The sequence below is a fragment of the Ceratotherium simum genome, chromosome 3 (genome assembly GCF_057802395.1).
Source record: "Ceratotherium simum simum isolate JZ-2026a chromosome 3, ASM5780239v1, whole genome shotgun sequence".
Lineage (NCBI taxonomy): Eukaryota > Metazoa > Chordata > Mammalia > Perissodactyla > Rhinocerotidae > Ceratotherium > Ceratotherium simum.
Window position 1 is genome coordinate 48,002,579 of NC_141902.1, and position 27,396 is coordinate 48,029,974.

The 27,396-nt window shown below is 39.4% G+C and overlaps 1 protein-coding gene across 4 annotated transcripts in view; it reads right to left on the reverse strand.

Annotated features, from left to right (window-relative positions):
- The window catches only part of ATOSA (atos homolog A), a 98,475-nt gene extending 73,206 nt beyond the window's left edge, over window positions 1-25,269 (reverse strand). For 2 of the 4 annotated variants that reach the window (XM_087427384.1, XM_087427378.1), the window contains exon 1: window positions 502-672. In XM_087427384.1, the coding sequence (XP_087283510.1) occupies window positions 502-538 (37 nt within the window). In that variant the 5' untranslated portion in view covers window positions 539-672. Of the gene's footprint in view, window positions 1-501; window positions 679-24,579; window positions 24,697-25,029 lie in introns of those variants that run through there. The other 2 variants (XM_014780731.2, XR_015550617.1) reach the window with 2 other exon arrangements.
- Window positions 25,270-27,396: the final 2,127 nt, after the last annotated feature.

Consider the following 27,396-nt stretch of genomic DNA (forward strand, 5'->3'; position numbering starts at 1 on the left):
AAGGATAGCACATCAATTCCTCAAACTATGTCAAAATTCTCACTACGCTAAATTCTGACAATCTGTCAAATTCAGAAACAATGAATTTCAGTTAAAAATATGTAATTTATTTTAAATACATTCCCCTTAGCTTTTATTTTAAAAACCACCTCCTGCCTCCAAATACAGTTAACGCTTCTGGCTAAGCCCCATTCTTTTCCCAGTATTCTCATTTTTATCATATTTTCCCCCCACTGAAGCGAGCACATTGTATTTTGGTTTCTTTTCTTCCTACTCATTGTTCAGATCAGCATTTTAATAATCTTTTAAGCAATGCTGTTCAAAGAAAACAGGCTATAGAAAGCTAAAGAAAATTCCCCAAGTTCCATGTTTTTCAAAGTGAGACCATTTTTCTACACTTATTTATTAAAAATCCATGCAGAGCAAACACCACAACTGGTAAACAGCTACAGAAAACTGGAAGCTTCAAAATAAAGCCGTTAAAAACACTTCATTACACACCTTCTCTGTGAAGCCCTTTGTTTCCACTGAAAACCATACTGGAATCCTTGTGTAAAAGAAGTTGCCTTCTGGCTGTCAATAGCTATACAGTCAGTAACTGAGGGATCCAGATGTCTGCAGTGGTTAAAACAAATGTTCAGCGGTGGGTGCTGATTCCTCTTCCCTCTGTGTGAGGTTTTTCACAAAGGCAGCAGAGTAAGAGCGCACATAGCAACAGCACTCACAGCTGATTGGACGGAGGGTGTGCTCGGCCGCCCCTGCTCGCTAGGTCCACTACAGCTTCCTGTCTACTTGGCAGCACTATCATGTTGTCTTTGCTCCTCTTACCAACTCAGCTATGTTTAGGCCACTTGAAAGGAAAGACCAGTAGAACGATAATGACAAAGTATTCTAGCATGAGCCCCTAAAATGTGTGTCTGTGGTGCTTTTAAAAAAAGAGAGAAATTCATAAGGCAGACATTTAGTTCAGTCGGTGTTTCACATAAAACTGAGGACAAAGAGGGGTGGTGGAGGGAACCAATTTAATACTTCGCATTTTAAGTAAATCAGGTTCTACCAAGTGAAACCCTCTGAAAACAAAGAAATACAAAAATTTACAACAATCCAATAAAGCATCAACATCCATCTACCTAGAACTATGAATTACTTTACAACAAACTTCACAAATTCCTAGAAAAGCACAACCAGTTCAATAGTTAAAATGGTACTGGGCCTAAAATAGTCCCCCCTCAAATTTATGCAGTGTCTTTTAAGAGGGCAAGAAAAACAGGTTAACAGATTGATTAGAAAAAGATTTAAAAAGGAAAAATAATTAGTTACTTAGTAAACTCTGACAAAAATAAAAGATTTAACTAGGTATTTGCATTAAAACATCTCCTCATACATGAAACAACAATGACATTTAGCCTGAATTCATTTATTTTCTTTATCATAAAATTATCTGGAGATATGAAGGCATAGATTTTTTTCAGGTTTCAAATATTGGGCTTCAATGTACCAGTCTACACCGTCTCCACGAGCTTTAAGAACAATGACAAAAATCCCTCCCCAGTTTACAAAGATGTTTGGGGAAGTCAATGCAGGTAGTAGGAGATAAACAGATATGAAGAATCAGATACAAAAGAAAAATTCCTCATTTAGGCAATATTTCCCCTGAACATCACATAAACTAGGATAGTGTTTCCAAACTTTTAAAGCAATGGAAACTTTTTATTTGCATTCTTCCAAGAAAATGTATTATTAGTGGTGGCTTTGGGATTTCTACACAGGAGAGGTTTGTGGGAGTAGGCAGAGACTACAGCAGAAGCATACTATTTATTACCCAGATCTTTATCTGGAGTGTCTTGAGGGTAGGGAGCAGAGGCTGATGGAAATGCTGGTACTATTAAAGCACCCCATGAGCACCATGAGGCTATTTTTAAATGAGAGGCCACAAACAACACTGCAGTTTCACATCAGCTCCAGAATCCACAAGACTCCCACTCTTGAAAAGAGCTTCTAGGATCCCTGGAATTCTACAGTATACAAGTAAGAGTACACAGCATACAACCTGTAAGAGTTAAATCTCAGTATTACCTTAGTGTAAAGAAACAACCTGATTACTGGCTCCACAATTAGCCAGAGGGAGAGCTGCTAAGCCCTCTGAGAAATATCAAAAGGGAAGATGTGTTTGGGAGCAATCAGCATACGAGGTAAGTGACTCAGAGAAAGAATGGCACGGTAGAGGGAACAAGGATTTTGGGGTCAGGCTGACCAACCTGGGTTCAAAACAGGACTCTGCATGTACAAACAGTAGGACCCTATACAAAATCACTCTACTCTGTAAAACAAGTTAACGCACAGGGCTACTGTGAAGGCTAAAGGGTGCTCCCTGCCAGCCAGACTGGGCTTTTGGTTACTAAGGACCCTTAAGTTCTTCAAGATTTGGGATCTTTGCTAAGCAAAGCAACTGAAAGTTGCTAAGTCTCAGCTTAAATTTCTCTTCCCCAGGACAGCTTTCCCTGATCCAAGACTACTCTCATGTTCTCTGTACTTTTTTCTTAGTACTTAGCTCATAGAATGTTAAAGAATTATTTGTAAAATGACTGGTTTAATGACATTCTCCTCCACCACACTGTAAGTGCTTTAAAGGCAGGTACTGTTTCTGTCTACATTCATGCTTACCTAGCATCATGCCTGATTTATATCCCATATACTATTTGATTTGATTTCACAACCATGGGAGGTAAATAGAACAAGTATCATTATCGTCAACCAAGAAAATCAGCTGCAAAGGTTTATTTACTCAAGTCATACAATTAGAAGCCAAAGGGGCCGGCCCCATGGCTTAGCGGTTAAGTGTGCGCGCTCCGCTGCTGGCGGCCCAGGTTCGGATCTTGGGCGCGCACCGACGCACCGCTTCTCTGGCCATGCTGAGGCCGCGTCCCACATACAGCAACTAGAAGGATGTGCATCTATGACATACAACTATCTACTGGGGCTTTGGGGGAATAAATAAATAAAAAAAAAAAAGAAATGGTACAGGGTCAATTGTGATATCCTAGTGGAAAAAAATTTATATATAAAAAAAGAAGTCAAAGGAAATAAATTTTAAAAAAATTTTTGGATGAATAATTTTATAATTCAAAAATAACCTCTTCCTATATCTTTCAAAAAAGGAATAATATATAATCCCTAATATTTCTTTTCAGTTATAATCCTTAAACTTTTTAATTAAAGGCTATTGACAGCCTATATCTATATTCTAAAACTATTGATTAACATCATATACAAAGGGAAGTTATAGAAAAAAATACTAAATTCAGTCAGAAACATGTAGTTATAAATTAATAAAGTCCACTCCAAGAAGCATGTCACCTTAAAAAGTGAAATCCAACCAAGAGATTTATTTACTGAAAGGCTTCCTCTGTGCTGCCAATTTTCCAATAAATTCCAAAATGGCACTTCATATAATTTTGAAGAATGCTTGCTTTTCCCTGGTTTATTCATGTTGGTACACAAAGCCACAAATGGGTATGCTATAACATAATGGCACATTATCTACTTTGTAGATCTCAATAGTCTACATGTTAAGAATCTGAATAATATGAAATTCTATATAAGTGCTAGTGCCAGGTTCTCAATTCTCAACCCCAACCATGAAAAATCCTCTTTTTTTCTGTACCCTACCTAGCATGGTCATAATTGTACTCTCTAAATGGACCTATTCAAGAAATATAAATTATTTATATTATCCTAATGTAAGAAAATAAATAAGAAAGCAGATATTCCATAAGAGTTTTTTTTTGTGTGTGTGAGGAAGATCGGCCCTGAGCTAACATCTGCCAATCCTCCTCTTTTTTTTTTTTTCTTTGCTGAGGAAGACTGGCCCTGGGCTAACATCCATGCCCATGTTCCTCTACTTTATATGGGACCCTGCCACAGCATGGCTTGCCAGGCAGTGCGTCGGTGCACACCCGGGATCCGAACTGGCGAACCCCAGGCTGCCGCAGTGGAGCATGCATACTTAACTGCTTGCGCCACTGGGCCGGCCCCCATAAGAGTTTTTTTTAAATTACATATTCCAAATATAAAATGGAAAAATTTCAAATGTCAACTGTTTCAGCTCATCTATGCCCTCTGTTAGCAGAAATAATTGGGAACTATCTACTGAGAGTAAGATACTTGAGAGAGAATCATGCTGGCTTGCACACTTTCTAAACAAAAAGAAATATTGCTGGTAGAAAAACAAGAACTCTTCAAAGGCAATGATTAAACAGATACTGTATATGTAGGCCCATGGGCCAGACATGGTGCTGATCTCTTACATAACCATTTCCTCTGACTCTGGAGTTACTATCCCCACAGATGAGGAAACTGGCCTGTTACCAGTCCAAGTACTCAGAACTAAGTGGGCAAAGCCAGGATTCAAATTCAGGTCTTCCTGAATCTAACATGCATGCTCTTGACTACTACTATCCTTCCCTCAACAACTCCTTTCTTATATACATTTCCAGAAGGCAAATATGGAATTAAACAAAAATAAAGTTTAAATACAGAAATTTCAAGTTAACATTTTTCCCTCTATTGCTCATTCAAGAACCACCACTATAGCCCCATTACACCTCAAAAGTGTCATTGACACACTACTTATAACACAGGAAAACAGGATTTGACTGCTAAAGAGGGAGCCAGGCTGTAGTGTGATCACTACACGAGGACACAATGAAAGGTTCAATCTTCACTACTTCATGATCACAGATCACATACCTAATCCCAAGAAGGTAAAGGAAGTAGAAAAAAACATTGAACTAGGAACCACGGTTCTGGGTTCTAGTCCGAACTCTACCTCTAATCAGCTTTGTGACCTTAGGCACTTCTCTGAAATTGCCCATTTCTAAATCAAGAATTGCAATGTTGGTATGTTGTAAGGAACAAATAAGATAGGATAAAATTATTTTGAAAACAGCAACGTGCTGCACAAACAGGATATCATCATTCCTGGTGGTCTTCTAGTGGGTAGCAGTGTAAATGTGTTTGCATAAAATCCAACCTCATTATTGGAAAGATCCCTTGAAGTAGCAAGACATAATGCAGAAGAGCCAAGTAGTCCAGAGGTTCAAGTTCTTTCCAGTTAACAAGCTGTGCTATCAAATTATTTAACCTCTGAGTCTATTTCATCTGTAAAGTAGGAATAATAATTTCTCTAAGAGTTATAAACCACCTAGCCCAGTACTTGGCTCTCAAGCAATTCAAGTTTCCCCTTTTCCTTTGCAAACACCAGGTCTGCAGGATGTTAATAAAGCATGTGCACATGCACGCACAACACACCCAACAAATAAAAGGCAATACATTAGTAGTAGCCCATATTAATAACAATGGGGATGAAATCTAAATCTTGACTACTAAAGATTTTTATGACACTGATATTTTTAAAGTTTCTTAAATAATGTCACATTTAATAACACATTTCACAGCTCAATATGTAAGCTAATTTGTAAGAAAGACCAAACAATACCTAAAATTTGACATTGTTAACAGTTTTGGAAAATAGGGAAATTTATGGTTTTTCTCATTAAACCAGAGTTTTTATTCAAAAGCAAAATGTTATGCTGTTATGTCAGTACTGGGATAAATTAAGCCATAATAAATTACATTAATTTCCACTTGCATGGAGATTCCTAGCAATCATTATTGCTGAAATGATTACCCAGTGATTTGTAGTCATTATAACATGGTACAAATAAGCCAAGTGGCCAAACAGCAATCCAAAAATACTGTGTTTTCAAGAGCTAAAACAGTTCTTAAAATTAAAATATTAAAAAGTACCCAAGAGACCTATATGAGGTTCTTGTCTTTCAAAAGATTTTGGGTTATGATGACCTAGATTGGTTCCAGGAGCAGAGCCTTGTTTACAAAATCTCAGATCTTAGAAAGAAGAAAATGTTCTAGCCTGTTTTTTGGCATCATTCATACTACATTGCTTAAAATGAGCTAGAACAGGGGTTATTTATAATCTAAGCTACTGGACAAACACATTGTCTAATAATATCTTGTACACACACTAGTCAGACTTAATAAGTATCAAAATCAGGTATAAGAAAAAAGACTTCATTTTTAATAGCCTATAATACATAGTATTTATAAATTAATATCACCATTATTACATAAAATGTATGCCAAGATGCACATGGGTTCCCCTTTACCTATACCCATACTTCTTTAAAGACATGTTCTGGGATGTTAATCTCCTGCTAGTACATTATGAAGAATGCTATGTTTGATTCAGTCTTAAAATTCTAGAACCAATCATGAATTTTTTATTCTGATAAAATGATGTTTTACTAAAAGTATTTCCACAGAGATAACGTATCTTACATCTACTTGTCCCTTTGACGATCACAACTTTTTGAAAAAGAATATTTTGTACATGAAGAAACTGAATCATAGAGATTAAGGTAGCTGGTGGCTTAGCTCGTTGAATCATGGAACCCAGGTTTAACTCCAAGTCTGTTTTATTCCCCGCCCTCCACAACCTATCACCGGTGGATGTCATTACCTCTACTAATTATGCCAATAGTCATACAAATGGCAGCTTCTGCATTTTAAATTTTGAAGAATGTTAGCATAAAGCTGGCAAAGTGAAACAGCTGTATAGAATTAAGTAAACCTCATGCAGCTTTAAGAAAAACTCAATCATTAAGTCCTCAAAGCTTTAATACTCTGCTTGCATTTTAAAAACATGTGCTAATTTCACATTCTTCCAATAGTCTTGTTTCCAAATGATATGACTAAATTCTTCTGGCTACCTATAACACTTCAAACTCTAGTGCATCTAAAACTGAATTAATTTTCCTCTGAATAAAATTAACCATTATTATAACTGGCATCCTCCCAATTCCCTAAGCTAACAAACTTTGGAGAGAATCAAAATAGCCATTGATGATGTGTTTATTAAGTGCCTGGCACAAACACTTTCCTCAGGTTATGTCATTATAACAAACCTATGAAATGAATACTATTATTATCTCAATTTTAACCAATGAGGAAACTGAAGCTCAGAGAAGTCAGGTAATTTGAGCAAGTTTACATAGAGCAGGTGACAAAATCAGAATTTGAACCCAGGTCTTTCTAGTTCTTTGAAATGCTAAAATAATCTGTAGGATTAAATTTGTGCTGCAAAATTAATTTAAGGTGTTGGAACTATCATTTTCTTTCTAAGTAAAATAGGAAAAAGAAAATATCTGCCACCATTGCATGAGCAAGATTGAGTAATGACTTTTGTTTGGGGGGAGGGAGTGTTGTTATGGGGCAGCAACATCAACTGTCTTTCTAATTGTGGGCCACCAAAACAATTTTAAAGCCACTGCTCCATGTGATACTGTCTCTCAATTACCACCATCCCCTGCACTGTCCCCAGTAGGTATTTGGTTCTATCATATCATATTCCACCAACATAGACTTTGGAAGCACAAATAAAAGGCTGATATTAAGTTTTATTTTACTAAATAGTTTGAAAAAGAAGTAGTGGCTAGAGATTTACAGCCAAAATTCACATATCTCACAGACTGCCACAACTCAGTTCTACAAGCCCTTCTTTACTAGAGGTGACACTATACTACTAGAGACAGATGTTTAGAGATCCCTAAGGATTCAGAATGTACAAATTCTCTAAGTACTGAATATACCTTTCTGTGTAGAGGGAGACAGGAGTTTTCTTTTTCCTCACATAAATGCTACAGTCATCTTATTAGAGATCAAAGCTCTCCATTTTCAACACAATTTCAGTTTACACAACTACAGTCATGTTGCCACATAACAATGTTTCAGTCAACAACGGACCACATATACGACAGTCATCCCATAAGATGAGTACCATACGGCCTAGGTGTGTACTAGGTAATACCATCTAGGTTTGTGTAAGTACACTCTATGATGCTCACAAAAGGACAAAATCGCCTAACGACGCATTTCTCAGAAGTATCCCTGTCATTAAGCAATGCATGACTGTATTTCACCCAGCAAGCCAGTGGAAAGTACTTATCATTTGAATACCTCAATAGTTTCTAACTTTTCAAGACCAGAAGGGTTTTAGCTGCATCACCTAAAAGGGGAAATCAATAAGGCCTCATAAACTGAGCACCTCAATTGAAACATGCACTTACTAAGAATCAATTTCCATTCCTCATTCTCAAAAACAAAACAGAACATCCAGCGCGCGCGCGCACACACACACACACACACACACACACACACACACACACACACACACACACACCCCCTATATTCAAACCAAAAATATTTAAGACCACTACAAATAGACAAGGGTAGTGGAGTGTAAGAGTTCTCTAAGTCTGTGCAGGCCAACTGATACTCCCTCCTCCGAGCCAGGTCCCCTACTCCCTACCCATGCCTCCTCCCAAACGACACAGGTAACCTCCAGTCCTGACTTGTTTGCTGACTAAGGAAAAGAGGTCAGGAAAGACTACATTTGACTATAAGTTCCCGAGGCCCCTGGGGCAGTGTTAGCTTTTGCTCACTGCTGTGTTTCCAGGCACAAACCAGGTGCTCGATGTATTTGTTTCAGAGAAGAGAGGGAAAGAGATCTAAACATCTAAAATTTTACTATATTTAACAGTAAATTCCAAAAATGATGTCATTTTACCAATATACTATGTAATCACTGATTTAATATTTATCACAGAAGGCACTGTTCATAAGAATTCAAATGACTTTGAATAAAAAGAACATTTTGTCAAAATATGTGTGTTTTGGTAGAAACATTTTAGAGATCAAGCATTTCTGAAACAAAGGCCAAGTGTTTTGTACTAAATCAAAGCAAGCATTCCATGTTGTCAATCCCTTGACTTAGTACAAGAGCCCACATAAATTATAAAATATTAGATGCAATTTCCTACAGAACACAGCTGGGGCAAATTGTCTACCTCAAGCTATATTTAAGCCATGAAAATACAGAATGAAATACAAGTTAAGGGAAGACAAGATTTCAGTGCACTAGCAGGACAGCAAAATAGCTAATAATTAGGGTGACCATAAAATTCTTTGTCCAAACAGTGATACATTTAGAGTGAAAGGAGACAATTATGAAACAGGATTGGACACGGGGACAACAGGCATAAACCAGGACCATCCCAGGTAGCATTTAATCCATCCCATCCCCCAAGAAAATCTGAACTTCATAGTATAGTTCAATAAAGAGACAAAACGGTTAACTCAAATAAACGTTTTTAAATGTGAAATTTTTTACTCCATGAAACTCACTGATATGGGTAAAAAGATAAAATTTACGATATTTTGTGATATTTGAAATACTTTACAACTGTGTGTCAGTTTTTTCAAATGTCCTTTCCTAAAAAAAAAAGTTACCATATGCAACTCATTGCATCCTGGCTTATTCTTGTCTTAAGGGAGGGGTAAGAAGGAGCACGTCCTCACCCACAGGGCACTGGCAGTGATTCAGCATGCAATAGGCACTTAAATGTTTTTTCAAGTGTCTAATAAATGCCAACTCTGCCAAGCACCATGACAGGTGTGGGAGATACCCCAGGGAAGAAGTCAGATATTGTCCCTGCCCTTGGAGAACAAATATTCTAGTGAAGGAGACATTCTAAAATGAGCGAATTAAGGAAGCACAGATTGTGCTATGTGTCCTCGTCTTCTGTCAGTTCCCAGAGCACACCAGGCTCTTTCTAAATTCAGGACCTTTGCACATACTACTCCCTTGGCCTGCAATGTTCCTCCCTTCACTCCTTCCACAGTTGGCTCCTTGTCCTCACCTCACTTTCTCAGAGAGGCCTCACCAATCCTCCTAACCAAGGGGGGGGCTTCCCTCTGTCCTCAGTCATCCTCTTAGCCTTTGTATGTTTCCTTCAGAGCACTCAGAGTGTGTACTTATCTCACTTGTTGAAAAATGTTAATATATTAACAATAGGTAACATTTATTGAATATTTCTTCAGAATCAAATACTATTCTAAGCACTTTATAGGGATTACCTCATTTATTCATTACAATAGCCCTTTCAGGGCCGGCCCCGTGGTTTAGCGGTTAAGTGCGCGCGCTCCGCCGCTGGCGGCCCGGGTTCGGATCCCGGGCGCGCACCGACGCACCGCTTCTCCGACCATGCTGAGGCCGCTTCCCACATACAGCAACTAGAAGGATGTGCAGCTATGACATACAACTATCTACCGGGGCTTTGGGGGGAAAAAATAAATAAAATCTAAAAAAAAAAAAAAAAAAATAGCCCTTTCAGAAGATACTATTACTAGCCCTGTTTTTCACATGACTAAACTCAAGACAGATTTCCTCTATATTTCTAAATAATAAGCTTACACTGCTATTTCTTGACTTTTTAAAATTTTAGACATTATCTCTAATTTCTAATTTCTTTTTGTACCTTCCTTTTTTTAGCTTCCTAGTTTCAAGGATGAAATATGTCTTTCACTTGGAGTCTATTTATTACCATTTGACTTTCTTCCAAAAGTATGTACATATTATTTGGAGAACAATGTTAAAATATAATCACCTAGCCTTTGTTTCCTTTGAGTTCCTTGAGGAAGGCTGGATGATCATTATGTCATTTTTGGTGCCAGAACTTAGAGGCAACTGTGCTCTTGCTAGATGTAGTGTAGTATAGGAAATACTCAACTGGCTAACAGGAAATCTGAGTTTTACTTTGGTGGTTGGACAGGTTACTTCTTTTTCTCTGGGCCTTATGTTTTCTCAACTGTAAAAATGAAAGTGACTCACACTTTCTAAGGACCTTTCCAACTCTGATTTCTAGCAATAGCATTATCTTGAGAGTAATTTCAGAATAACAAGAGCACTTTCATGTCCTGAGCTCTTCATAATGGAATTTAATCTGTACCACTCTGTAACCTGAGGATTTTTTTTTCATTGTTAGCCATTCAGAGTCCCCTGGCAGATACATGAACTGTGCAACACAAGCTACAAGAAAAAGCACAGGCCAGGGTTGTATATGCTGGACTACAGAAATATGCCTCCAGGACTAGCATTCAATCAACACAATAATTACTAAGATTTGAATACATTTCCTCAAAAGCATAGTATGTTTCCTTATCTCAACTTCTGAATAGCAAGTGTACCAACTTAAGAAGAACATGCATGCCCAGAGGAACAATTTTTACTCTTACTCTCATATACTCTTCTTACTCTCACAGCTAACATGAAGTTGGAAGGTACAAGGGGCTGTAATCTCACAGAGTTTAAGTTTCTGCCAGCAACTGTCTGGAATGAGAGAAGGAATCTCCAGTTTCATCCTGTTTTTCTCCCCTCTGTTTGTTTTAACACACAGCTATTTTAAAATAAATAGTGTGGTTTACTACTCTGAGAAGAGTATTATAAAACAATAGCTACGATATTGTCAGTATTGTGTGCCATGTTAATAGTCCCAAGAATTTTCATAAAAGGGAACACTAACCCCTCATATAATACAAGAGTGGTGGCAAAGAGAAAATAGATGGAGATGAAACAAGATTAGCCAACAGTAGAGATGAGTGTCAGGTAATTTTTATAATACCAGGTCATAATGTAATTTTGAGAGCAAAAAAAACCTGATTTTAAGACTTCAGATATTCAATATCACTGTGCTGGTTTGTAATGAAATTAAATAGAAATATACTGCCAAATTATTCTTCCAAAAAGTTCTCTTTAATCACACCAAACTACGTAATAGTGCCCCTCTATCAAATGAATGAAGCTCAAACTCCTTAGCTTGAATCTCCCCCATTCCCAAATAACCCCTCCAATTCACATCAGTCTACCTGCTATCCCTTAATCGTCTTAACCATGTCCTCTCTTCCAGTCCTCCCCTCTCGATCTCTGTAAATTTCCATCTATCCAAATCATGCCTGTCTTTTAAGGCTCAGTACAGCTGCTGTCTCTGCCAAAAGACAGCCTCTGCCCTGAAATTAATCACCCCAGATGAAATTAATTATTCCCTATGAACTCTGCTAGCAGACATTATTTTTACCATTTATTCAGTTATCAAATGTCTTATGTTTCTTTGTGTAGTTATTTCATTTGATCCCCCAATAACCTTGAGAAGTGGGCACAAATATCCCCATTTAGAAACAAAAACTGACATTGGAGAATTAATTCTTAGGTCACAAAACTAAAAAATCACAGAAAAAGAATGCATATCATTTTACAGTAATAAGTTTTATGCTACATCGCAAAAATACTCAAATGCATGCAAGCATTCATTCAACAAAAAATATTTATTGAGCAGCTACTAAATGCCAGGCACAGTTCAAACATGGGGAAACACAGCAGGAAACAAACGCCACTAAGTCCCTGCCCTCATGAAGCTTACATTCCTATTGGAGAGAAAAACAAAAACGCAAATAAATAAATATAGAACATCAGGTCAAGCAGTGATAAGGACTGTGAAGAAGAGGAATGCAGCGTAAAGAGAGAATGAAAGAGCTGTGCTCTTTGGATAGGATAGTCAGGGGAGTCTTTGAGAAGGAGACAACTGAGTAGAAAGTCAAATGAAGTAAAGGACAGAGTCATGAGACTTGTATTCCAAAAGGGGACAGCAAATGCAAAGTCCCCACAGTGTCAATGTGCTTGTGCTGACTAAAGAACAGCAAGATCAACGCGCCCAGAGTGCAGGGAACCCTAGAAGAGTACTAAGAAATGAGGTCAGAGAGGCAGCCTGAGGCTTTAGGATTAACAACATAATTCTTCCCAATTCAAATACAATTCTTTTTCAATTGAAAAAAATCTTGAAATTTCATCAGTACTCATTTTTCTCTTAAATCCACTTTGTCCAAGTAATATTTTTTAAAAGCTGAATAAAATACGGAAAAATCTGTTTAAATCTGAATTAACTGTCCTATTTACATGACCTAATTTTTTTCCCCAAAAGCCAATAATTTGACTCATTTCTACCTTTACATATTCTTATGGTGTACTCTAAAACCTTTCTAAATGTTGTCCAACATCAGGGTCTAACTCCCTTTCTGTAACAGAAAGCAACATACTTTCTTAAAAGGTAATGGGACTAAAGACGATATTGGGATGACTACAGAAACATGAATACAAACTGTATATTAGATATTAGTATTGCGCCAGTGTTAGATTTCTTGAGTGTGATAACTGTATTGCAGTATGTAGGAGAATGTTCTTATTTTTAGGAGATACACACAGTGGTATGGTGGTAAATGTTTAACACTGGTTCTCCAGAGGAAAAAAGCTCTGGTATGTAGCACTGCCAATTTCCATGGTGTAAATACTACCACCATTGCTGATTTCAGGCAACTAACTTGATGCAGAATCGGAAAAAAATGTACACAATCAGTTTTCATGTGCTGATACCAGCCAGCTCCATGCTGAAGTCTGCAGGTCTGAAGTGTCATGATGCCTGCAACTTACTCTCAATTTCTAAAAACAAATAAACAAACAAATCTCCTACTGTCTGCCTATGTAATCTACTTAACCTACCTACTTATCAAAAGAGATAAAACAAAAGTGGTAAATGTTCACAAATAATCTCTGAAAAGGTATTTGGATGTTAACTGTATGATTCCAACTCTTCTGTGGGTTTGAAATTTTAAAAACTCAAGATGTTGGGGCCGGCCTGGTGGCGCAAGCTGTTAAGTGCGTGCGCTCCACTGCGGTGGCCCGGGGTTTGCCGGTTCAGATCCTGGGTGCACACCCGACGCACTGCTTGTCAGGCCATGCTGTGGCGGCGTCGCATATGAAGTGGAGGAAGATGGGCACGGATGTTAGCCCAGGGCCAGTCTTCCCCAGCAAAAAAAAAAAAAAAAAAAAAAAGAGGAGGATTGGCAGATGTTAGCACAGGGCTGATCTCCTCACCAAAAAAAAAGAAAAATCAAGATGTCAATTAAACTATAGAGTAAGCATGCAGGGAAGTTTGAAGAAATCCTATGGCCAATTCTTTTTTTATTTTATTTTTTTTTATTTTATTTTTTTTTTTTAAAGATTTTATTGATTTTATTTTTTTCCCCCCAAAGCCCCAGTAGATAGCTGTATGTCACAGCTACACATCCTTCCAGTTGCTGTATGTGGGACTCGGCCCCAGGATGGACGGAGAAGCGGTGCCTCGATGCGCACCTGGGATCCGAACCCGGGCCACCAGCATCGCAGCGCGCGCACTTAACCGCCAAGCCACAGGGCCGGCCCTGGCCAATTCTTTTTTTAAATGAACAAATGAGAACTTTTTGTTTATCAGCTTCCTTTCATCAAGCATATCAAATATGATAGAGCTTTAATCTAAAGTTATTTTTAAGACCAAAATCTCAAAAACAAAAAGCAATTTGCCAATATTAAGTGCTAAAGTTACACATTCTCTTACTACTATAAATTTAAGTAGAAATGACCTACCAGATAATGTGACAAACCATGATAGCTCTTCACAAAAGAAAATTGCTGATTTAGTTAAAAATGTAAAAGAATTTTCTAGATGTCAGGGTAAAGTTTTGTAAATGGCCTGATTTCAGGTACTGATACCAAATTTTACTTCCATTCACGAATATATGTTTGGTAAGTAGGAAAATAAAAAATGGAAACTTATATTAATTTAAAATGTTAATCCCTAACTATAAATGGTTGTGCTCCCAAAAAAGGCTAAGTTTTTAAGTCCAAATAATGGTCATACTTGGAATAAGTATTATTATTTATGAATAATGTGAGTTATGACTGGATTCCCAGGCTAGCCTACTAAAGGTTTCTTAACCTATAGTGGCCATTACTTGCAGCATCATGGACTAAGTCTAAACTCTCGGTCACAGAAGCAGAAGAGCTACGTTCCAAGCACTGAATCAATCCTAGCTAATATTCTGAAATAAAGAAAGAAGAAATTTTGGGCACCATCTGACCACTCTGATACTTTCCATCAACCTCCTTCTAGTGTTCATCCCCGCCCCAATCTCCTTGCCCTAATGCTGTTCTAAATGCTCATTATGGTGTATTATCACCCAGAAATAGCTAATGTACTCCAATTACCTATTTTCCTTCTCCCATTGCATGTGCGTTACAGATGTGTAGTTCAAGGCCAATTTTGAGTTCTAGCTGTATACTGCAGAATACAAGGTTCAGAGTGACACAATAAGGGTCTGTTGATCTCTTCTGCCTGTTACAACTAGCCTTCACAACAGAGCACCGAAACACTCATTTCCTCAGTGCGGCTGATCCAAGTTGTGTACCCTTGGCAGTAAAACACCAATCCTTACTCTGTGCCAGGCATACACATGCTGGGTGCTGAACCACAGGTTCTCAGTTCATTTTTCCCACAGTCCTTAAGGTTGATGGTGTTAGAACAAGAAGAACTGAAGTTTAGACAAGCTATGTAATTTGTTCAAGGTCATTTGCTGGTAAATGCTGAAGTCAGAATTTCTATGTAAGCCTTAGAGTCTTAATTCATCCTGCATTATAGCATGCTGCTTAGAAGGACCCCTGTAAGCTAATTTTATACCAACATATGGCCATCATTTCAATATCCCTCAAAAATTTATAATTAAATATACATTAATCTAAATGAATTTCTAGTTGGTATAATTTCAGTCAGGACAACAAGAGGAAACTTTAAAAATAATAAAAATCAAACACTATGTGAATGGGTATTATCAGACAGAGCAGCCCCAACTAAGGTGTAGTTGGCTGTGCTCGGGAGCACCTGGCCTTTGCTCATCCATGTAAACATTCCTGCCCATAGGGTGAAGTAGTCAACACACAAATAGCACTTCCCAGCTTACCAAGTTCTCTGATACACTGGCTCACCCGAAGCTCAGAAGCAACAATTTGAGCCTGGTATATTCTACAGATGATAAAATAAGTTTGGGACTCAACTCAAGTCATAGAACCTCTAAGTGACAGAACTGGTCCCAAATCTAAACTCTAAATCCTTTGAGTCCTTTTCCTACTAATCTACCCTACCTTCCTGTACTCATAAATCTGAAGTTCTCCAACCAATTTAATGTCTCTCACTTTCTCAGAGAATAGCAAGAGGAATAAATTCAGCCTGGTGGATGGAGGGCAGAGAGCTTTCAGCAAATGTTTGTGTGGATCCTTTGTTAATCAGATGTATATAAACTGGGGACCACCTATACTAAACAGCTTTTGCCTCCTCCTTAGTTATTTTACAGCATTTTATTTCAATTCAGTGAGATTTAATCAATTAAAAAATATAACTTTCTTTTAAGTAAGTTATGGGCAAGTGTATTTTAAATCTGTTTTTTAAAAATTGGGTATAAAGTTGCAATAATAGCCTAATAGTCAATAATTCAAACAAACCCCTAAACTGGCAGAACTTCAATTGGTGTCAGTAAAACAAGCAATGATCACTAACCATCTGCTTCTACTCCTATTTGCTCCCCAAACATTGAAACATACTAGTCATTCATTCTTTCAACAAATATATATTAAGCACCTCCTATGCACCTACTATGTATAAGGTTGTCTGCTAGGTGATGGCAACACAGCTGTGAATAAGAGACAAGGTACCTGGCTTCTCGGAATTTAAAATCTAGTTGTAGAGACAGATAACACACACAAAAAATTACAAAATGTAGTAAATGCTATGAAGGAAACAGACTGCTGAGACACAGAACAACAAAGGACATCTAATTTAATAAATATTAACAACAGCTAACATTAATTGAGCACTTTACATAGGGTAGTCAGAGAAAGCCTCTCTGAAAAGTGACATTTAAGCCAAGATCAGAAAGATGACAAGGAGCTACCCATGTGATGACTGGGGAGAAAGCCTTTTTAGGCAGAATAGGGCATATAAGGCCCTGAGCAGTAATCAAAAACCTACAAGGTAGTCAATGGGGCTGGGCATGGTGAACAAGGGGAAGAGATGCAAAAGGCCTTATTATAATTTTATTGGATGAGTATCTTTTACATGGATAGCAAAATATGAGAAAACAACTCAGATTATTGACAGATGTCTTTGGTACTACATATGGATTATTATCTAATATTTTTACTAGCTACTGGCATTTTTACCCAGTCTTATCCTGTTTCAGTTTAATAAGAAAGTCCGACTTAATCAAGGAACTATTCTGATTTTTCACTCATTTGAGCAAAGACAGAAGTAACTATTGACAAATTGACTTTGGTTTACCTTCTGAGAAAGAAGTACTGTTTCCAGGTATTAGAATTCTGCTTTTTCTTTCTTTCTTTTTTTTTTTGTGAGGAAGATCAGCCCTGAGCTAACATCCGTTGCCAATCCTCCTCTTTCTTGCTGAGGAAGATTGGCCCTGGGCTAACACCCGTGCCCATCTTCCTCACTTTATATCGGATGCCGCCACAGCATGGCTTGACAAGCGGTGCATTGGTGCACGCCCAGGATCCGAACCTGCGAAACCCTGGGCTGGCAAAGCGGAGCGTGCGCACTTAACCTCTGTGCCACCGGACCGGCCCCCGGAATTCTGCTTTTTCATTACCAAAAAAAAGTCAGTATTAAGTTATTCTAGGTTTAATATTCCTTCAGTTTTTAAAATCCTCAGCCTCAAATGGGGGAAAAAACATTACCATAATTAGATACAAAGTTGAGAAGGGCAAAAGAATAAATAAATATAAATGTTCTTCGTTTAACAACAAATTTTTTTTTAAAAGAAATCAACTTTTAAGTCACTCTCCCTATATACACATTAGCCTCTCAGTTCTGCCTTCCAATTATGTGTTTTCTCATCCTTCAAAGAAATGACAGTGTTCCATCCACTGAATCATTTCCTTCTTACTGGATGACAGGCAAAAACACAGACAGGGAATCTCTATGTCAGTCCCTTTAGTATCTGAATCTCAGAGGTTGTTTCAAGCCAGCAATTATTTGACAGCTACTGATGTGTCAAGACCCATCACTGTAAATGGATGGTAGACCAACAGTAGCCAGTTTTTGACTTGAGATTACAGTGAATATACAAAACATGGACAGCTGAATTAGCCCCTTTCTTTTGTCCTCCCCAGCTTTCCCTAAATGATTGACTTCTTAATTTAGAATATGTCCAATAATAACAATAGCAGTTCATGTTTGAATGTTTACTATGTGCCAGCCACTGTTCCAAGCACATTACATATGTGATCCTCAAAATAACTCGAAGGCAAGGTAGTATCACTTCCCTCATTGTAAAGATGAAGATGCGGAGGCACAGAGAAGCAACTTTCCAAGATCATAATACTTACCAAATCTGTTTTGAGTTTGCCTCATGCCTATTTTTAAACAAATTTGGTCCCAATATCTTATAATATTTTAACATAACTTACTGCTACCAGTTAAGAGCACGTACTCGATCTTACTTCAAATCCAGGCTAGCCGTCTTATTAGCTGTATAACCTTGGGTAAGTTACTAAACCTCTCTCTGTGACTCAGTTTCATTTATCCATAAAATGGAGATGACAATAGCACCTACTTCCCTGAGCAACTGTGAGGATTCAATGAGTTATATATGCAAACTACTTGGAACAGTGCCTGGCACATAGTACGGGTAAGTGTTGGCTATTATTACTAATACTACCACTGCCACCTCCACCTGGGAATTTAGCAAAAGCCTGCTCTATTTAATCTAGTCAATATTTCTTTTCTTTTCCACCAACATCTATCATTTCTATTGTTTGATTTGCGTTGGCTAACAATGAACTAGTCTTAGCAAGTAAGGCAGCTAACTCCTTTGCTATTTTTTTTCTAGTCCTTACCACTTCTTTCCTCCTATTTCAGGAAGGATGTTGAGGTTAACAGGGTTGCATTATACTATAGGTAAGTTCATAAGCCACTACAATAGTAAGGCTAAAGCCTAAATTAGTAATAATCAAAAGGGGACTGTCTTAGTCCGTTTGGGCTGCTATAACAATACCATAAACCAGGTGGCTTATAAACAAACAGAAATTTATTTCTCACAGTTCTGGAGGCTGGGAAGTCCAAGATCAAGGAGCCCGCCGATCTGGTATCTGGTGAGAGCTGGCTTCCTCATAGACGGCTATCTTTCCACTATACTCTCAGGTGGTGGAAGGGATGAAGGAGCTTTCTAGGGCCTCTTTTATAAGCGCACTAATGCCATTCATGAAGGCTCCACTCTTATGACCTAATCACCTCCCAAAGGCCCCTACCTCCTGATACCATCACCTTGGGGGTTAAGATTTCAACATATGAATTTTGGGGGGACACAAACATTCAATCTATAGCAGTGGGAAAAAACAAAGAGAGCACTCCTCTCAGTTTTAACCTCAAAAAAATCAAATTGGTATTTTGTTTATGAAACAGGTTTTGAACTAATAGTTTTTACTTAAGAATCATAAAAGGCCTACAATATGTGTTCAAATATGAATTGAAACACAGTATGTTTAAATTACTAATTTACTCATGATTTACTAGGAAAAACTTGCTTCTAACCAAAGCATAAAGCACAGCGAATTGACATTTATCTTTTAAATTTAAAAGATTTTGATTCTACTCAGACTGTTATACAATACCACAAACTTAAGACTTCTGAAACTTTTGGGTCTTTTGAAATCAAAACATAAGCTTAGGGGCCGGCCCAGTGGTGTGGCGGTTAAGTTTGAGAGTTCCACTTCGTCACTTCGGATCCTGGGCGAGGACCTACTCACCACTCATCAAGCCATGCTGAGGCAGCGTCCCACAAAGAGGAGCTACAACTCTACAACTATGATACACAACTATGTACCGGGGCTTTGGGGAGAAAAAAGAGGAAGATGGGCAACAGATGTTAGCACAGGGCCAATCTTCCTAAAAAAAAAAAAAAGCCACTATTCTATTATTTTGAAATATGTTCTTATAGGAAAAAAAAATTAATCACTCATTCAAAAAAAAACAAAATTAGAAATACCACACATTTATAACATGTTTTAATTACTTCCACACAAAAATCACACTTTAGACTTCTCTTGAAACACTGGACATGATTCAATACATATCTAGGACCAGGTCCATACTTTACATCTTTGTGTACAAGGTGGAGTAACATTATTTACCCTCCGCCGTGGCCAGCTCTAGTCAGCAGTTAACATCATTTAGAAATCTATTCCTAGGAAGCTTAGTCCACCCATGTCACCTCCTACATATACAAATTAAGCTATAATTGTAATAACAAATGACAGCACAAAGAAATTACATATATATGTCAAGCATCCTTTTGTAGCTTTTATATTTTCTCAGATAACTATATATTAAAAGCCTATTAAATCTGCTTGAGCCTTAGCAGGTTGAACACTACAAACATAAAACAAAATTGTATTAGGTTACGGCACATTTGATTATTTCCTTACCTCTGTTGAATATACTTTGTAACTGACCGACACATAAGCATGTGTAATGTCTTATTTAGCATGGTAAGTTATCATATTTAACGTCTACTATGTGCCAAGCACTGTCATATTTCATTTTAACAACTATGAGAAGTTGAAATTATCCCCATTTTACAGACAAAAACCTGAGACTCTCAGGGATTAAGAAATTTGATGAAGATTATATAGATAACAAGTAATAGAACAAGGATACAATACAGGTCTGATTCCAAAGCCTGTGCTAATGATAACATCACAGACTCATCTTTGGCAGCACTGCCCAAGTAATGTTATGGAACTGCTTAAAAATTAAAAAAAAAAAAAGAAAAATTTACCTCAGACTATGGTAAAATACTATTGACTATTGCGAAATGTAGCCACTGCACTATATGGTAACATCTTAATTATCTGAAAGTACAGTAGAAGCTCTCCTGATCGACTTTCACTTAACCAACTAGCAAGACTGACCAATTTTTTCCATACCCTCCATAAAAGCAAACTGACCAACACTAGCAGCTAATAGAGTACTTTCTAGTTGCCTGCACACTTCTATTTCTACTAGCTGAGTTGTATGCTTAACTAATGTCTGTTTGTTCCCAAACCTGTTCATGCCATTCTTTAATAACTAATTTATTTAAATACTATATAAACCAGGGCCGGCCCCGTGGCTTAGCGGTTAGGTGAATGCACTCTGCCGCTGGCGGCCCTGGTTCAGATCCCGGGCGCGAACTGACGCACCGCTTCTCCGGCCATGTTGAGGCCGCGTCCCACATACAGCAACTAGAAGAATGTGCAGCTATGACATCCAACTATCTACTGGAGCTTTGGGGGAAAAAATAAATAAATAAAAATTTTAAACATTATATAAACCAATGAAATGAGCACAAAAAAAGTTATTTCTGTGAAAACTATGTAGAATGCTTTGGAAAAAACATACTTTGAGGGACATAATTTTGATGAACATGTATTCCCTCTCCCCCCAAAACAAATTCTTGCTGACTATGTGTACACAAGACACCTATAAAATTATATGATACATTAAAAAATAATTTAAAGAATTTTTTAAATATAAAAGATTCCACCCTCAGATTGCTCTGCAAAGTCTTATTCCACTTTAAAGAAATCAAAACTAGAAATCTCAGGTGTAGGACATTATTGGTGTGGTCTATACAAGAAAAGGATCATATTTAACTCTGAAAAACAGACCCCATTTCACCCCCAAAAAGGGCCTTGAGACTACATCAAAGACAGGTGAAATAGTTAAGGCTGTTATCTTTTATGATTCCTCACTTAAATTGACTTTTCTGACTAGCCAACCAACTACCACACCCAATCATGTAGAATCAGAGGCTCCTACCACGCTTCTATAGAAACTCTCTGGGGGCCGTCCAGGTGGTGCAAGCAGTTAAGTGCACGCGCTCCGCTGCGGCGGCCCGGGGTTCGTGGGTTCGGATCCCGGGCGCACACCAATGCACCGCTTGCTAAGCCATGCTGTGGCGGTGTCCCATATAAAAGTAGAGGAAGATGGGCACGAATGTTAGCTCAGGGCCACTCTTCCTCAAGAAAAAAAAGGGGAGGATTGGCATCGGATATTAGCTCAGGGCTAGTCCTCCTCACAAAAAAATAATTAAAAAAAAAAAGAAACTCTGAAGCACAGCTGTATTCCACTGAGCAAATATCTCAGAGCCTCTACACTAGAATTCATATACTCTACTCTGATTCTGAATGAATATCTGAAAGGTTCTCCTATTTACTCTCATTTTATAGTGAACTCAGCGTTAATCATGGTTATCTAATTCTCCACCCCAGAGACTAAAAGCAGTAAAATTGAAAGGAGGCAAGAACAAGCATATTAACAACAAAGACTTGACAGCAGGGGAATTTAAAAATCAGAACTTAAAAAAAAAAAAAAAAAATTAGGCTGAAGTAGTTCAAGATAGAGGCAAAAAAAAATCTCATAAATTTAGATACTTCTTTAGGGCATATCTAGATTACGACAGAGTACAAAGTTGAAATTGATAACAATGCCCCTTTATCATCAAGTAAAGGTTAAACTACATTTATTTATTCTTTTATTTTTTTAAAGGGCAAGGAAGCATTACTATTTTAGAGGTCTGTCCACATATCATGATTACAATTTAAATTATTTTTGGCATTTAAAGAGTAAAGTTTCAATTATCCACAAAATTCACTCAGAATAGTTTTTTAGACACCAATGCAGAAAAAAATGAAGTATTACTGTTGTCTAGCTAAGTGTTGCCCATAACTGCCTTTCCAACTGCAGGTCAAGAAATCAATTCAATGGGTTGTGACAGCAATTCTTAAAAATAGAAATAGAACAGAAAATACAAGACCATGTTGCACATAGTAAGGGTAAGTATGTTTTGTAAAAAGTTTACTTCAGTATTTCTAGTCTACTTTGGAAAATCAAAGATATTACTCTGGGTCCTGGTCAAAAGAAAGCCACAGGCCTAAAGATTCATATTATTATTATGAAATATAATCAATACTAAACTTGCAATCTCATCATTTTTGCATCATAATGCTAAAGAAAGCTGCAATTTTAAAGGTAGAAAAGTCACTTCTTTAGGAGTCTTGATGAATAAATTTATTTCCTCTAGTAATCTATATCAGTATACAACTAACATTTTATTGTGTTTAGTATTAGTTTTGGCTAAAATAGACATTGCGTGCAAATACTGTGTTTTAAACTGCTTATGACCTTAAAGCAACTTTTTTTTTTTTTGTGAGGAGGATCAGCCCTGAGCTAACATCTGCCTATCCTCCTCTTTTTGCTGAGGAAGACTGGCCTTGGGCTAACATCCATGCCCATCTTCCTCTACTTCATATGGGACGCCGCCACAGCATGGCTTGCCAAGCGGTGCCTCCGTGAGCGCCGGGATCCGTACCTGCGAACCCCAGGCTGCCGCAGCAGAGCGCACGCACTTAACCGCTCCCGCCACCGGGCCGGCCCCAATCTTAATGCAATTTTTAACAACAACAACAAAACTCAAAACAAATGTGACTTCAATTTTATTTGCTTGTTTATTCTGAGATGCAATTACTGACCTTGGTGCCATTCTTCCAAAGTCACTGATGTCATCTAAAATTCTAAACTTGGCATTCTACACAAGTAACTTGCTTAGTAGCAATACACTTGCTAATACTTCATGCATACATTGCTCATTTTAAGAAACAAACACTTAAAACTAAAACCACTAAATTAAGTAAGGCTTTCTCCACTTCTTCCTAGTGCATTTTAAAAGACACTATTACCAAAGACATATTTTAACTAGAAAAGAAAATTTGTCTCTCTAATCCACTTTGAAAAAAATATATGGAAAAAGTAACCAGTTTAATCCACATCTTTTTTAAAATGAGCATCTAATTCATAGGAGGATAAATTAACATTTCCAGTCTTACAGTCTCAGATTTGGAAGGAACTATGTCATCTAGTCCAACTCCCTACCGAATACAATAATCCTCCTTCTACAATGTTCCTTGGAATCAAGATCCCATCTGACTGCAAAACCTTCAATCCTAACGACTACTATATTAAAATCTTCTAAATTTGGTCCTTGCCCTTAATCAAAGAAGATTGATAAATGAGTTTTCAATTCCTTTGAAGTCCTTGAAAGGTACAGTGTATACATTATTCTCATAAGTCCTGAAAACACAGGTTTAGAAAGGAAATGACACATTTACCTATAACTAGGGGATTTCAGTGGCCCTAACTGTCCATATATCGATATACTGAATAAGACCCCAGAGCACTTTGCAAACTTTTATTTAGTTTGCCTGAAGCACAAAAATCAGCTAACTGAAAGCTGAAATATTTCAGCTAACTGAAATATTATGCTATAATAATAGCATAATATTTATCAACTCAAGTAATCTTAAATTTTCTCAATTTATCAAATTCAAATTCTCAAGTTGCAAAATCTTGTAAACTTCTTTAAAATTGAAGTTAGATTGACTTTACTGAAAAATGAGTAATGTAACTAAATGATACCAAGTATTGTGGCAACAGATACAAATGCTGTTCTTTACAATTTCATTTTGAGTTACACTAGTCTCTCTTAAAACTACTTACTTTACAAACTCTTTTGAAGAATTATCTTCCTATCTAGATCCTCTCTTTTCCATGCCCCTTCTCTACCTTACCAGCTGGAATCTGTGACAGAAACAAGTAATCATACGTAATACACAAAGAGTTGATCCTGCTGCATAATTAGGTTAACGCTTCTAAAATGGGGCACAGAAAAAAAAAATCCTACTTAAAAATCATTTACCTCGGTCTGGCTTCATTTTCACATCCAATTTCCGCCCAGGCTGCTGTGAAATACACGCGTGGGTTCTTTCAACAGGCTCGCCCCTGATTCTGTGGCTGCTGCTCCTTTTTCAAAATGCTAAAAGAGATCAAAACAAAATCAATCTAGTCCTGCTCTAACACCGGGACCTTGCAAGAAAACTACTGTTAACAGTTAGGCCTCTTCCTGGCACTAACTGCGGTGACAGCACCATCGCAGGTCTCAAAAAAGCAAAACTCTCTCTGCACCGCCTCCCCCACCTCCTCCGGACCGAACACCCCTCTTCCCCGCCCCCGTGCTCTCCAGGCCAAAGTGTCCTTCTTTGACACAGCGTCTCTGAACCAAAAGGAAGATCTATTTATAACCTGGAGGTACAGGCAAGGAAAAAAAAAAAAGAAAAAAAAAAGAGTCAAGCAACACAAGCTAACTAACCCCTTTGTTAAAAACGCCGCTGGGAACAGTGGCACCTCCGCTGTGGCTGGTATAGAAATTCTCCGACCTGGTGCCCGGGCGCAGGAAACTCTTCAAGACCCCTAGCTCCCGGCCAAGAGCTCCGCCCGCCCCGCGGGGCCTCACCTGTGTGATTAGTCGGGCTAGCCTGCCTGCGGCCACCGCGGCCAAGTTTACACAGAGAGTCAGAAAGAAACGCGAGTCATCTCCTCGCGCCCAGCCCCCAGCCCCCAGCCCCCAGCCCCACACGAACTCCGCCCGGCTGTCCCGGGTCGCCCGCGCCCGCCCCAGCGCCGTGTGGCCGGGCCTGCCTGGGGTCGGCCCCGGGACGGGGTTCACAGCCGGGCGCTCGCCCCTGCCCTGCGCAGCCCGCCCGCCGCGGGCCCCTTCCGTCCCGCCGCGGCCCCGGATTTCCTTCAGCCCCGCCGCCCCGAGCGCCGCGCCGGCCCCTCTCCCCGCCGGAGAGTTGTTTTCATGGCTCCCTCGGCCGACCTCTGCTGACTAACTCGCTCTCCGCTCCAGTCCCAATCCCTCCTCCTCTTGGCACTCCTCTCCGCCGCTCGCCCAGCGGCTCACATCACACTCCCACCTCAGACGCGAGGCTCCGGGAGGCGCAGGGCCGGCGAGAGCCGAGCGTGGCGCAGAGCGGCCCCCGGGGCTGCGTTAGGGGACCATGGGGGCCCGAGACGACAAGCCCGACGCGGCTCCCCGGCGCCCCTGTGGCCATCCACCCCCGCCTCAGCCGCCGCCTCGCTCTGCTCCCAGCGCTCAGCCCCTCGCTCTGCCCGACTCGCACCCGAGCCCCGCGGCCCCCGGGCGTGGCCCGCCCGTCGCCCCGGCAGGCCCGCTTGCCCCGCGCCTCTGCCAGCTCCTCGCCCGCCCGCTGTCTCTAGCTCTGGAGCCCCAGCTCCCGGTCCCCCTCGTTCGCCCAGTTCTTTCTCTGCTGTTTGCCCTGTCAAAACACTGCCCGGGTCACGTGTCCCAACAACAGCCAACCCACCGCTCGTCACTTCCTCCCTGGCGGCCCCCGCCGCGGGCGCCCGGTTGTTATGGCAACGCCCCGCGCGCCCCGGGCGCTAGCCTGGGGGCCTGGGTTTCGGTGCAGGTGCCGGGCGGCTGGGAGGGCGCGGGGATGGCGGCTGCGAGGGGCCGGCGGAGCCCGGGAGGCCCGAGGGGTGCGAGGCGCCGCGGCCGCGCTCCTCCTGCCTGCGCTTTGAGCCGGCTGCGGCGCGTCTGGGACCAGGAATCGGAGCTGCGCTATTAGAGCACAGGGTAACTGGGGAGATGTCATCCGAGGGCCTGCCCCAGACGTGGAGGATAATTATAGTCTCCTCCTCCTCCACACGGGATCCTGGCGCAGAGTTGTGACCGAGCCCCGAGTGGAGTGCAGCGCACGGTGGAACCCGGGTCTAATGTGGCCTGGACAGGAGAGTGGGCAGCCATGCGGGTCAGGGATTGGGAAGTTGAGGAACAAGAAGACCCCCTCACCCACCCTAAATTTTCCTAAATTACTAGGGATTTTAGTAAGATTCGGAACCCAAGCTCCTGAGGCACTCGCTGTACTAAAAATAACTTTTATGACATCTAAAACACTGACTAAGGGCAGGAGGACACTTTTGACACCGTGTTATTGTTGGGGAGCTGTAATTTTGTTGTTGTGCTATAACAATGTGACATGATGACATTTCGTGTTGTGATGTTGTATCATCACTTGCACACAAACAGATGACAAGGATCTGCTGTAATTAAAAAAAGCAATCCTAACAAGGGCTGAAGCTATTAAGTACTCAGTTTATAGACAAGTACATATGGGGTTGTGAGCTCAAAACAGACACAAGGAGAAGTACAAAATTTGCAGTGCTCTTTGGTTTCATTAGAGAAGGCTTTTTTTTAGAAATATTTTTGCATACAAGAATCACAACAGGAAAGTACAAGGATAGGTCTAAAGGTGATTTACTTTAGCCTTTGTACCCCTCTGAGGTTTCCAAAGTTTTACAGTGAGCATGTATTACTTTTACATCAGAAAAGTTTTTGTAAAGTACCAGATTGGGAATTGCCCTTTTTTTTTTTTTTGCCTCAGATCTATCAAATACATGAAATTTCTATTATGAAAAAATTGTTATATTTTCTAGATGTTTTCATATGTACAGTAAAAACATGTGCAACTGCAATTAACAACCTTAACTCTAAGATAATATCTAATCAAAACAGGGCAGAACATTCAAGAGGGTAACATTTCATTTTCATGGAAATGTTCTGGCACTATGAAGATGAAACTTCTGACAAATGGCAATAGTTCCTTAATCTATGTAATGGCTACAAATGTTAACTCCTAGTGGATTTCACTTT